Source organism: Elephantulus edwardii, unplaced genomic scaffold, assembly GCF_000299155.1.
Source record: "Elephantulus edwardii isolate Elephantulus edwardi_28Jun2011 unplaced genomic scaffold, EleEdw1.0 scaffold00015, whole genome shotgun sequence".
Classification (NCBI taxonomy): domain Eukaryota; kingdom Metazoa; phylum Chordata; class Mammalia; order Macroscelidea; family Macroscelididae; genus Elephantulus; species Elephantulus edwardii.
Genome location: NW_006399765.1, coordinates 6,027,593 through 6,041,742, shown reverse-complemented (window position 1 = coordinate 6,041,742; position 14,150 = coordinate 6,027,593). Strand labels below are relative to the sequence as shown.

The 14,150-nt window shown below is 43.9% G+C and overlaps 1 protein-coding gene across 1 annotated transcript in view; it reads left to right on the top strand.

Annotated features, from left to right (window-relative positions):
• SNTA1 (syntrophin, alpha 1) overlaps positions 1 to 14,150 on the top strand; it is a 35,201-nt gene that overhangs the window by 3,441 nt on the left and 17,610 nt on the right. Inside the window, exons 2-3 of the mRNA XM_006881446.1 lie at positions 1 to 197; positions 3,150 to 3,335. Coding sequence (XP_006881508.1) covers positions 3,167 to 3,335 — 169 coding nt within the window. The 5' untranslated portion in view covers positions 1 to 197; positions 3,150 to 3,166. The remainder of the gene's footprint in view (positions 198 to 3,149; positions 3,336 to 14,150) is intronic.

Genomic DNA, 14,150 nt, shown 5'->3' with positions numbered 1-14,150 from the left:
CGCGCTGACCGTGAGCCCCGCCGACAGCGAGCCCGGAGCTGAGCCTGGTGCCCCGCGGGAGTCCGAGCCCTCGCAGCTCAACGGGGCCGCCGAGCCCGGTGCGGCGCCCCCGCAGCTGCCCGAGGCTCTGCTGCTCCAGCGGCGCCGCGTGACGGTGCGCAAGGCCGATGCCGGCGGGCTGGGTATCAGCATCAAAGGTGGGCGCGGTGGCGCTGAGGGCTCGGGGTCGTGGTTAACTGTGGGGATGCTGGAGGCACACGAAGCACCTGGACTTGGAGGCCTTCTGTCCGGGGTCATGGGGGTTCTGAAGTGACAGAGCCGAGGGCATATGGAGCGCCAAGGTCGGAGATTAGCGTCCCTGACAGCGCAGGAGGGCATCAAGGACTGGAGATCGTGGGTGTCAGAGAGGGCTAGGGGCGCTCCAAGGACATATGAATGAGAAGTTCTGTGTGGAGGCATAGGGGCGTGAGGGGACAAGCTGGACACAGGCACCAAGGACAGCGAGACCCCCTAGACAGCGGAGGGTGGAGAAAGACGTTGAGGCCTGGGAAACTACTGGAGTGTGGAAGGAGGCGTCCCTGAGACAACACCAAGGCAGGGAGATTTGGGTGGAGGTACAGGTTTGAGTCACAGACAGGGAATCAGGCTGGACCTAGAAATGTGAGGACCCAGGAAGGCTGTGTACCTTGGCAGGGAGCCCTGACAGCTGGGTTTGCCTCTCCTGACCTGACCCTCCCCAGCTTGTGCAGGATTGAGACAGCACACCCAGGGTGGTTGCTCTTCTGAGCACCAGCCCTCATACTTCTTTGGGGTTGAGGACCTTTTTCAGGGCTCAGCTAGGTTCTGATTCCAGAATTTGCTGTGTGAACAAGTCGCTTCATATCTCGGGGCCTCACTTTTTCCAGTTGTACAATGAAGAAAATGATGAAGTTGTTCACTGTGCCTACATATAGTAAGTGCTTGGTTAATTATTGTTGGATGAGAGGAAAATATGGAAGCCAGGAGACACTCTCAAAGCAACTAACCTGCACCCCTCTAGTTACTGTGCCTACCATTCCTACCTGCCTGCTTCTCAGGATCTAGTTCCCATATCACCCATTCAGGGTGAATGTACACTCTCTCCTCTGTTCTCTGATGCCTGAGACCTGACTTGGTGTGAACGTGTGGAGAGAGAAGAATGCCACTACCGTGTGCTGGGTGCAGTGCCGAGGACTCAAGGCTCAGAATCTGCTTCATCCTGGCAATAGTGATGAAAGGCAGGGTGTATGAGCCCCATTTTGCAGATACAGAAAGTAAGACAAAGAAAGAAAAACAATTTGTCCAGAATCACCCAATCAGTGAGTGGCAGAATGGAGATTTTTAATCTCAAATATCAGACTAACTATTGCCCCCCTTAAAGAGTGCCCAGGGGTGTTGCTTTGTCCCTGTGGAAGGGAAAGTTCTCAGGCAGCTAACTGAGGGTGTCTAAAAGAAGGGAGTGGGGTAGCTAGGAGGCAGGTACCAGTTTTGAGTTAGACTCCAGCATGGGAAGGCATTACTAGGCAACTTCAATCTGTTATTCTGTGTGTCAGAGCAGGAACTTAAGAGTTCATATAGAATTCTGTTTCTCAGATGGACAAACCAGGAGTTAGGGAGAAAGAGGAACTTTCCAAGGTCACACACATATTCCTCAGTTCCAGGCTCCTAGGTGGGTGTGATGGTGCTTTTTGGAGGCTTGAGTAAGTTACCAGCTCCATCCAATTCCTGTGGATGGAGACTAAGCTCCTGTTGCCATGGTGACCATCCTTCTAGAGTCCAGTTCAGCTCCAGGCAATTAGGAATGATCATGGCTTCAAACTGGACTAAAATCCCTAGTTTCAGGTGGGAGAAGGCAGAAATAAATAGAAACAACTTCTCTTAGGCTTCACTCTCTCTGCAGATCAATGAATAAACTCTTGAGTCTGTGTGGAGGTCAGAGAAGTATTTCATTCCTAGCTCTGTCAATAACCTGTGTGATCTTGGAATAGAAATCTCCTTTGTTTGGGGTACTAGTTCCTCATCTTCAGAACTGGGGATGGACCAGGAATGTGATATCTGAGGACTCAGCCTCCAGTCTACTGTAGGATTGAGTTCTAGTGGCAGGAAACCTGGGTTCAAATCCTTACTCTGCTATTTACTAGCTTGGTGAATAGGAATTTTTTTTTCTAGTACGAAATTGAGGGTGCCTTTGTGACAGGGCTGGTGTGAGGATGCCATGAGATGATATTTAAATCATTCAGCACAGATACTATGAACTAATGTGAGCTGTTTCTGATGATTTTAAAAGGACATTTCAGAATTTAGCAATAAAGCGATAGAGTAAAATATATTGACTCCTTTGGCATCAGAGATGCAATTCAGATGGACTTTTTAAATGTCTGCATTTTAAGAAATTGATTTTCACCTTGGTCTCATCAAAATGTTTTTTGATTGCTAACAAGTTCCTGTGGGTCTATGGGAATAACAAATTTTAAAAAAATGTATTACAGTTCAAATCAGCATGTTGGTTCATTTCAGCTCCTTCACTGCAAACCTGTGATGACCAGGGTAGAAAGGTACCTGGTGCACTGGACCTCAGACTTCACATTATCCTTATTTTTCTTGATCTTGACAGAGTTGGCATCCTTTCATCTGGCCATGAGCAGAAAATCTTTGATTTCCTCAATTTTGTGAGGCATGGCGGGGAGGGAAGGGGAGGCGGGCTATGGGCCCGTGCCAGTATCACCAAAGATACTCCAGGAATAACAAATTCCTTCCTTGATTTCTGATTTAGGGAATTCAGTGTGTTATTCTATTGTGGAAAAATGGCTTAAGATGCAAAATATTTATTAAAAATCGATTGAAGTACCTTATAAGTTACTTAAGCATTGGTGAATACCCAAAGCAAATAACCAAATGATCCAGTGACCAAGATATGAGCATTATGGATTTAGAACATGAATTGTTATTTAATATTATTGGTGTCCCAAACTTCCAAGACCTTATTCTGAGATAATCTTTATTCTCTCACTTCCTCTTTCCAGCTTTGGACTGGACACTAAGTAGGGGCTTCATGAAATGCTTTTGCCTTGATGTGGCTCCACAGGCAGGAGAGTATGCCTCAGTTTCCTTCTCCTTCTATGCCTGTGCAGGTGGTCGGGAGAACAAGATGCCTATTCTCATTTCCAAGATCTTCAAAGGCCTGGCAGCCGACCAGACAGAGGCTCTGTTTGTGGGGGATGCCATCTTATCTGTGAATGGAGAAGACCTGTCCTCTGCTACCCATGATGAGGCTGTTCAGGCCCTCAAGAAGACAGGCAAGGAGGTGGTGCTAGAGGGTAAGTACTGGGGACCTTAGAGCCCAGGGGTGTTTGATGTCTTGCCTTATCACTCCAGACTTCAGTGGACTCTGAGGTGTGGTCAAGATTGAAGGCAGAAACACAACTTGAAGACATGCCTGGAGACTACACAGGATGATGGGAAAGCCAGCACAGAACCCACATGGTCCTGGTTTTGCCTTTCCTCTCTCCCACTTATTAGCTAAATGCCCTTTGATAAGTCACTCTGTTTCCTCAAGCCTTAGTTTCCTCCTCTGTAAAATGGGAACATAAACTTGCCTTGCTGTGCTGTTATGAATAAGATACACAACATAAAGATAACATGGTAGAATTTGCTACCCAGAGAATGACTTAAAGGAGAGGGACAAGGATCAGGGAAGGGGCACCCTAGATTCTTTCCTGAGGGGTCTGGAGGCCCTCACTCCATGCTTTTCTGACATACATGGATTCCTAGATCTGGAGACCTAGCCTTCCGTGAGAGAGGACTTGATCTTGTAGAGCAGAACTTCAAACCCTTTCAGGGAAAAGCAGCGAGGAGTTTTGGGAGGAATCTTGGTAAATGAGTTTCTTTACTATCCCCTCAGAGTGTGATCCTTGTCTCAGAATGAAGCTCTCTCCTCTGGGCCTTAGTTTCCCCATCATTTTTGATAGGCCTCCTGCTGTGATTGTCCCATATTCTCCTTTTGCTCTCAGGAGGTTTCTGCTTTGCTCAGCCCTTTCCACACTCCACCCTGTCAGCTTTAGAGGCCCGTGGGGGCCTGAGGAATGTGTCTGGCTCATGGCCCAGAACAGGCACAGGGAGGTGGCGGGGGCTGGTGGAGAATGCTGTGGACAGCGAAGCTGCTGAGCTGAGTTCTAAGCACAGATCTGATCAATTGCCTTGGTTTCCCAGAAAAAAGGGTCTTTGGGAGGCCACAGATACAACCTGTGGGTAACCTTGGAGGCCAGGCTGAACAAGATCCCATGCCCTTCTGTCCGTCCACCCTGCAGCAGCTGGACCTGTACTCAAACCCCAGATCTCAGTTTCCACTCAGTTTTTAATTTAATTTTATTTTTTTGAAAATTTGAGTGAGAGTTTACAAATCATACTGGTTTTTCATTCATTCACTTACAGACATTTTGTTTTGTACCATTAATTACATTGACTAATCATTTAGTTCAGATCCATTGTTCATACGGTTGCTATGAGTCATAGTTGACTCGATGACATCTAATAACAACAAACCATTCTTCATTGTGTATTGCCTCTCCCTTCACAGTTTTATTTTATTTTCACATTCTAAGTATATGGTTCTGACTTGGTGGTACATAACAACAAATATATATATATATATGTGTGTGTGTGTGTGTGTGTATATCACAAAAACTTTTTTTGCTTAAAAAAAAGATTGAATCTAAAGAGTTGAATTCTAAAAGGTTAAGTATATCAGTCATATTTTAAAAACAAAGTTAATAAGAAAATTGTATATAAAATAAAACCCACACACATTGCTATTGCATTGATTCTGACTCATAGGACAGAATAGAAGTGCCTCGAAGCATTTTCTAGGTTGTAAATCTTTTCAGGGGCAGATAGCCACATTTTTCTCCCATAGAGCAGCTGATAGGTTTAAACCACCAACCACCCTTTTGGTTAGCAGCCAAATATTTAACCAAAGTGCCACCAGAGCTCCTGATATACAGCTAAGAGGTTCTTTTCTCTCCTGGAGGCTCATTACTTTGATATTTATAGCCAGATATGCAGTTTGAAACAGCTAAAATTCATAGAAATGTCATATTTTCATTGATTAAAAGAGCTCTTTCCATTTTTTGCTGTTTGAAAGTTTGTCTTGCAAGCAGTAAGATTTCTGTTCAGACACAAATCTCATTCACAGTGAGGTCTTCCCTTAACCCTAACTCTGAGAATGTTCTGGATGGTTTCTCAAATGTTATGTCATCCTGTGAAGGTAACATTTCTGAGTATGAGACCCTTGAAATAGCTCTTGGCCATCGGAATTAATAGGCAAGCTTTTCCGGTACTGTACACATTCCTTCTCTCCCTCACTAAAGCCAGGAAACATTTACAAACACTTGCTATGTGTCGGGGTGCAGAACTTTGGGGTAAGGAGCCACAGCCAACTTATGTCACAATAGAAGATCCTGGGGGAAGAAGAGTAGGGGAAATATGGATAAAAGCTCAAAAAACATACAAAATCCCAGGCTTACCAATCTGATAGAAGCTGGTGGAACTCTTAGGAGATCTTAGAATCTGGAACAAAACTTGGCCCAGTGGCTCAACTTTCAGCCAAACAGTAGACAGATTTATAAAGTAACCAGTAACAGCAGGAAGGCAGTCTTCCCTTGGAGTAATAACTATATAAGGCCGAAAGAGGAGTGCTTACCCCAGAATAAAGCCTAGAAGGCTGGAGGGGATAGGATAGAAGGAAATGAGAATCACAGAGAGGAAGTGGGAAGAGTGGGGTTTACCTTGTGTGCTTTGCAATGAATGTTGTAAAACTATATATGAATATTTGAATGAAAAACCAATCTGCATTGTAAACTTACATGCAAACAAGAGTTAAAAAATAAAGTGAAGCAGACCTAGCTCCTCTCCTGAAGAAGCTCACAGTCTGATGGTGGGCACAACATACAAACATAGTCTTCATTGTTTAAGCAAACAAACAAAATTAGAAAACAGTTGTTGAAATTTTATCTTTTCTATCATGAATCTGACTTTGGGTAAGATCTTTGCCTTCTTTGGATCTCAGTTTCTCTTTTGATTAGATTTAGAGCAGAGATGACCTTAATTTTGGATGTTGGCTCCACTGGTTGCTACAGGGAGTTCCAAATGTGGAAGAATCAGGAAGCCTTTTCTGGGCTCAGCAGAAGGGTGCTGGAATTGTTTAGTAATGGGTTGTGTGGGTTCTTTTGTTTTTTGGTTTTGGTTTTTTTGTTTTGTTTTTAAGTAATGTTTATCACAGATGTAGAAGGAAAGAGAAGTTACAGGGGTGTCATTGCAGGTCCCTGAGTGTTCGTTCAGCTCTTAGGTTGGTTCTCTGAGGCTTTTCATAGGGTCAGACCTTTCTTTGCCCCAGGTTTTCAAAAGGAGTCTGGCCTGTGGGATTTAGTACGTAGATAGCACTCAATCAACCTTAGCAAGCCCTCTGCTTTCCCTTCCCATTTATAGAGAATTAATAGTATTTCATTCTTAAATGTTTGGCAGCATTCTCCAAATGCTCCTTTGTAGCAAGGCTATAAAGTTTATAAAGTTTCAGTATTAATCGGGCTATTTAGATTATCTACTTCTTGCATAAACCTTGGTAGTTGGTGTCTTACAAGGAATTTGTCCAATTAAGTAGTCAAATTTTTTGACATAAAGTTCTTCATAATCTTATTAGCAATCATTTTGGATGAGATCCCTTGTCTATTTTCTTTTCGTTTCCCTTTTCCTTTATTCTGCTCTACTTGATAGTTTCAAGGGGGCTCCTAACCTCGCAGAGGAGACAGCTGAGTAATCCCAATAAATTACTGGTAACCACAGTTGCTGAGATAAGAGTCAGTCTGTGGATCGGAGGAGACAGTGGTCACTTCTGTCTGGGTAGTCAGGAAAGACTTCCTGGAGGAGGTGATGTTGGTGTATATTTCTGAACAATAATCTGGGGCTCCTGGGAGTCTCTGAGGGCCTGGGTTCCACCCACTTGTGGCTGAATCACTAGTCACATTATACAGAGTCTACCCTCCTCTATCCCACTCCTGAGGCTACCTCCCACGGGCCATGGAAAGGTGGCCTGTCCTTTGGATATGGATTTTAGGGTAGAAGAAGGGCATTCTACGCAGAGGGGAGCAATGACCCGACTTACTTGAGAAATTGCCTGGGGAAAAATTGAGAACCTAGGGCAAGAGGTGAACGTTGGCATGAGGTGGACCTAGGGCATGAGGTGAATCTAGGACGTGAGGTGAGCATTAAGCATGAGGTGAATCTAGGGCATGAGGTGAACGTTGGCATGAGGTAGACCTAGGGCAAGCGTGAGGTGAATCTAGGGTATGAAGTGAGCATTGGGCATGAGATGAACTTTGGTCATAGGTGAACGTTGGGCATGAGGTGGACCTAAGGCATGATGTTAACCTAGGGTGTGAGGTGAATCTAGGGCGTGAGGTGAACCTAGGGCGTGGAAACCTAGGTTATGAGGAAAGAACTGGAGTTAAAAGATGCTGCCCAGATTGACAGATCCTATAGGACCTTGACTGTCAGGCAAAAGGAAGCCATTAAAAAAGTTTCAACAGGGGTGGGATATGGTCATATTTGGGCTTTAACAGCATCAGTTTGGTCTGAAGAGAAGCAAAAGTTAATGGAGCAGTGGCAGGGAGGGAACCGAGGCCAGGAACTGGAGGGCAATGGTTGGTGGTCTAAGTGGGTATGGACAAAGGATGGCCTTGTGACAGTGGCCTCTTATTAGATTTCCCCTGGTTTTTTTCTTAGCTGAGGTCACAGTTCTCATCTGATTTGCTCTTCTGATCCTGTAGGCTTGTGAAAGCTATATCTTCCCAGGTCAATGCAGGAGGTGAGATAGACAACTCTGGCCACAGATCTCTGCACTTCTGGGCAGATCTGAGGGGGCTGGAGGATGGGACAGAGAAGGAAGCTGGGATGTTGGATTGTGGCTGGTCTTTTGGGACTCTGGGGAGTTTGTGGAAAATGTCAGGGCCTGGCAGTAGCTCCAACCTAGAGCCAGGGATCCTGGGAATCTCTGTGGGCCCGAGTTCCACCCTTCTGGGGCTGAATCACTAGTCACATTGTTCAGAGTCTCCTCTCCCCCATCCCACTCCTGAGGCCACCTCCCAGGGGCCATGGAAGGGTGGCCTGTCCTTTGGATATGGACTTGGCAGGGCAGTTAGGCATCTTTCCAGAACCTGGGGCTCAGTGGGTGTACAGGCCCCTTGAGAATATCCTGAAGAACAGATGTCACTAGAAAATTCTGGGTGCCAGCCAGAGGCCCACTTCTCTAGCCCAAGTCAAAGACTCCTCTGGGCCCCAGCCTGCCTCTCGGAGCTTCCTTCTGCTGGGTCAGAAGTTTGCACAAATGTCCTGAGCTTGTTCTCAGCCATGGGGATGTGTTTGTGATTGGAGCCTGGGCTCAAGCTGGCAGCCAGCACGCCTCTGTCTGCTGCTTAGAGAAGCCCATTGTGTGGGCAGACCTGGAGCCAAGGCCGGCCTGGGCCCTTGGAGACTAGGCCTGGGGGAGGAGGGAGGAGCAGCTATGAAGAAAATAGCTTCCCCATCCTCCATCCTTACTGTGGCTGGCAAGCCTGGGACAGCAGCATGCCTGTGAAGTGTTTAAAAAGAAAAAAAAAAAGATACAAAGGGGGAAAATCCACCAAGAGACAGTAAAAATTAAGTCCATTTTAGTGCCTTGTATAAAATGTAGAAAATACGTGTCACATAAAGAGCAAGTTTTTAAAAACCATAAGCATAGAATAGCATGTATATAAATACATACAATAAAAGGCCCCATGAGTAATAGAATCCCCATTTTATAGATAGGACTTCTTGAAGATAAGTACTTTCCTTTCTGCCAATAAATTGGCAGAATAAAAATTTAAACATAAAGTTTGGTTGCAGAGGCCTTTGCAACCTCAGCCTTTGCATGAAATCGAATTCTTGCAGTGTTTGCAAAATTAAAAAATAATGCACGGGAAGTACCAAGCATCTATAAAAGGTACTTAATAAATGATAGCTATTATTTATTTTATTTGCTCTTTATAAAGATAGACAACGTGTGTGAAGTACATGACATAATCAATATAGCACTCAGTGTCTGCTTCATAGTCTCGCCCCCCCCTGCCCCCCGTCATTATTGTTTTCTTCAGTAAACTAGAAGTGCTTTGAGGGTAGGGCCATGTATAGTTTGTCTCTGAGAGTTTAGGGCTGTCACTGAGCCCAGCACACTTTATAATTTAGTGGGTGTTTGAGGTATTATGATTAGGATCTCAGGCCTTTCCTACTTTCACTTTAACTTCATCAATTGCAGTTGAATTTCCTATGTGTAAGTGGTTCTGTGGCTAAAATACTTGACAGTTAACCAAAACATCTGTCATTTGAACCCTCTAGCCATACCATGGGAGGAAGCTGGAACAGTCTGCTTTTATAAAGATTTATGGCCTTGGAAACCTGATGAGCCAGTTCTAATCTGTTCTCTAGAGTGGTTGTGAATCAGGATAGACTTATTGACAATGGATCTGGCTTTCGATTTTCCTAAATGTTTAGAGTAAGAATTGGTGCCACTGAATTGTGTTGTTGGAGAAGTGTACTGACTATTTCATGGACTACCAAAAGAAAAGACCTGTCTGTCTTGGAGAAGGTGCAACCACAGTGCTCCCTTAAGAGAAAAACAGTGAAACTTTGTCCCATATACTTTGGCCGTGTTGTCAGGAGGGGCTAACCCTTGGAAAAAGATATGCTGGGAAAGGAGGTAGAGGGTCAGCTAATGGTCATCAACAAAATGGATTGACATGCGGTGACTGTAACAATAGGCTAGAGGATATCAGAGGTAGTGGGAATGTGGGAGGTTAGGGGAAGGTTCAGATCTGTTGTTCACTGAGTCTCTAGGAGTTGTAGTGGACTTGATGGTACCTAACAACAACAAATGTATAGATGTGGACCAAGTTTTGATAGACTTTTAGTCCATTTTTAGTCCTTTGCGAGCCCTCAGATTTCGAAGGCCCAGGTCTAGTCTCCTGCTGGCTACTCCCTTAACAGATATCCTGCCAGCCACTCTCTGTCAAAACTGTGGTATCAGGGGAGCTCTGGTGGCCTAGTGGTAAGGAGCTGCAACTACAATCCCAGAGGCGCACGGTTCGAATCCACCAGATGCTCTGCCGGGGAAGGAGGGACAATCTCCTGTACCAGTCAGATCTGATTTAACAGTACACTCACACAAAAATAATAAAATAAAAACCAAAAAACTGTGCTATCAGTGGATGCTGCTAATTTGGACCACCCTGCTTAGTTTAGCCAAGTGAAGCTATGCATGCCCCAGAGGTACCTACAAGATTCCTATCCTGTCAAGAGAAGTGTGAATGGAGCCCTCAGTCTGTCCACCCACGGCTGCAAAGACCTATTGTTTGAACCATTGTTCTCAAGGAAACATTTACTTGGCTGCATACATAGAGTGCTGGGACTCGTGACTCCTCACAGACAAAACTTGGTTTAGTCTAGCCTGGCTTGTTCGCTAGACCTTGATTAAAATGCCTGTCGGCTCTGGAGGCAGGCTTTGGCCTTGATCGTCTATGTGCTGCTTGTGCTGCTGGTGGCCACAGAAAGAATACTGAAGCTGATGCTACTGATAATAAAAACCAGGGCAGTAGCTGCTGGTTTTGTGCGCCTCCAGTTTGTCGTGGGTGCTGATGACACGACACCCATTGAAGTAGCAGTAAAAAAATAAAAAAGTTACTTTGGGAAAAACCTGCTGTCAAGGACTTCTTAAAGTGCTAAGGAGCAAAGGTGGCCATTTAAAAACTAAGATGCACCCACCTGACCCAAGCTACAGTATTTTCTGTTGTGTCATATGCATGTGAAAGTTGAACAAGGAAGTCCAATGGGAAGTAATGCCTTTCAATTGTGGTTTTAGAGAAGAATGTTAAATATACTATGGATTTCCAAAAGAGTAACTAAATCTGTCTTGGAGGAAGATCCAGGGCGCTGCTTTGAGGCAAAGATGGTGAGACTTTGTATCTCGCACTTTAGGCATGTTGTTGAGAGGGACTAGTCCTTGGAAAAGGACATCATGCTTTGAAAAGTAGAGTCAGTGAAAGAAAATAAGATAGATTGACACAATGACTATAGCACTGGGCTTAAGCAAAGTGGACATGGTGAGAATGGCACAGGATTGAGTAAGGCTTTGATCTGTTGTACATAGATAGGCCAGTGTAAATCAGAGTTCACTCAATAGCACCTAACAGCAACAACATAATATGCCAAGCACTGCTAAATTCCTACCACTATTGTCTCATTGTATCCTTACTAGCACTTTATGGATTAGGGATGCTATTGTATAACTGCAACCCAAAGAGGTGAAATCATTTGCCCAAGATCACACAGAGACAGAGTTTGAGCTGAGATCTGTCAGGTGCCAAAACCCACACCCTTGAATATTTATATTGCACTGCAAATCATGTCACTCCTCTGAGTCTTGACTTACATGTGATCTTAATGATGTTGTTTGATAATTTCTGCGTTCTCTTGGACCACTTTGCTTTGGAATAGGCACAAGTATGGATCTTTTCCAATTAGCTGGCCTGGTAGCGGTCTGTCAGATTTCTTGGCACAGGCGCCTGCGCACCTCCAAAGTTGCATCTGATTATTGAAACATTTCAACTGATATTATTTCAGTTCCTGGAGCCTTTACCAGTACTTTCTTTGCCAATACTTTCAGTGCAACTTGAGAACTTCTTCCTTCGGTACTATTTGTACTTGATCATATGCTGCTTTTTGAAATGGGTGAACATGTACCAATTCTTTTTGGCACAATGACTTTGTGAATCTTTTCATACTTCTTGCATCATTTAATATTTTGTACATAGAATTCTTCACTATTGAAACTTGAACTTCCACTTCCCCCCTGCTCCCCCCGCCCACCTTTTTTCAGCTTAAGAAATGCCCAGTGTATTCTTCTTTTTGGTTTTTTGAACTCTGGGACCTTGTACATATCACTGTAATATTTTATTCTATCTTCTTGCATTAGCCTTTGAAGTCTTCTGTTCAACTTTCCTGCTTCATCTTTCTTTACCATTTACTTTAGTTTCTATATGAATCTGGAGAAAACGTCAGAGTCTTTCGGTTATTCATTTTGGTATTTTCTTTCTTTGCTGTTTTTCACCTAACTTTTACTTCTTTCATATATAATGCCCTTGATACCATCATACCATTTATATGGTCTTTGGTCATTAATGTTTAATGCATCAAATTTATTCTTGAGATTATCTCTAAATTCAGTTGGAATATACTTAATATCATATTTGGGCTCTTGCTTTAATTTTCTTCAGTTCAACTTGAACTTGTATATGAGCACTTGGCAGTTTGCTTCACAGGTGGTACCTGGCTTTAGTCTGACTAGTGATACTGAATTTCTCCATCATTTTCTCCAAAAATGGTAGTTAATTTTATTTCAGTGTATCTTTGGGCAAAATCAATGCATATTGTTGTTTATGTTGCTCTTCATGTTGTTGTACATGTATTTACAATGAATAAGTTGTTGGTCATACAAAATTCTATCAAGTGGTCTCTAGTGTTGCTTTTCTCTCTAAGGTCTTGTTTTCTAATTTCTGGAGACCATGGTGTGCCTGATCCAGGCCCTAGTCTTTGCAATTGCATGCTATGTGTCAGAGAGCTGGATAGTGACTAGGGATGAAAGAAAGAGAATTGATGCCTTTGAGCTGTGGTGCTGGAGAAGAGTGTTGAATGTGCCATGGGCTATTAGGAGAACAAACAGGTTTGTCTTAGAGAGGGTGAAACCAGGCTGCTCCTTGGAGTCAAGGATTCTGAAACTTCGTCTGACATACTTTGGGCATGTTGCAAGGCAGGGCCAGTTCTTGGAGAGAGACATCATGTTTAGGAGGGTGGAGGGACAGCTCAAGAGAGGAAGACCCTCAATGAGATGGATCAATTCAGTGATTGGGGTAATGGGAGTAGGTGTGTCAGAGGCAATGAGGTTGGCACAGGATAGAGCAGGTTTTAGGGCTCTTTCACATAGGGGTAGCTATGAGTCACAAGCAACTCGACAGCACATAACAACAACAATCCTTTGAGAGCTCTAGTGGTCTAGTGGTAAAAAGCTCAGCTGCAGTCCTGAAGACATGTGGTTTGAATCCACCAGCTGCTCTCTGGGAGAAGGATGGGCAATCTCTTCCTGTGTAACTGCCTCTGAAAACCTGCTGGAGGATCAGCCATAGGTCGTTTCTGACTTATGATACACAACAAGAGCAATGCTTCTTTGTTTCCAACTTTTACATTTCATTCACCAGTCATTGTCAATGTATTTGATTTGCATATTTGATCCTTTTCAGACTGTAGGAGTTGGTATAAATCTTCAGTTTCTTCATCTTTAGCGTTAGTAGTTGGTGCACAAGTTTGATTACTAGTCATAGTAACAGGTCTTTCTTTTACGAGTATGGATATTATCCTGAGAACTGACAACACTGTACTTCAAGACAGATTTAGAAATGCTCTTTTGAGGTAAACTGCAACACCATTCATCTTCAGTTTATCATTCCTGGCAGAGTAGACCATATGATTGTCCAATTAAAAATGGACAATGCCAGTCCATTTCAGCTCACAAATGCCTAAGATATTAACAACACAACTGCTCTCAAGAATCTCTTTAAGTGCTATTGAGTGAGAAAGGATGTTAGTTTAGAGGCTAGGGTACACTTCACCTTAGACATGGTGTTTTTAATTGCTTCACATGCATTGAAAGTTCAACAATGACTAGAGAAGATAGAAGAAGAACTGATGTTTTTGAATTGTGATGTTAGCAAAGAGTATTGAATATTATCATGGTTTGCTAAAAGAACAAACAAATCTTTCTTGGAAGAAGTGTAACCAGGATGCTCCTTAGAGGGAAGTGTGTTGTTGTTGTTATGTGCCGTTGAGTCGCTTGCGACTCATAGCGACCCTATGTAAAACAGCCCTAAACTCCGCTCTGTCCTGTGCCAATCGCACTGTCTCCGACACTCCCATCCCAATTATCCCAGTCACTGAATCAATCCACCTCAAAGAGGGCCTTCCTCTCCTGCGCCGTCCCTCCACCCTCCCAAGCATGATGTCCCTCTCCAAGGACC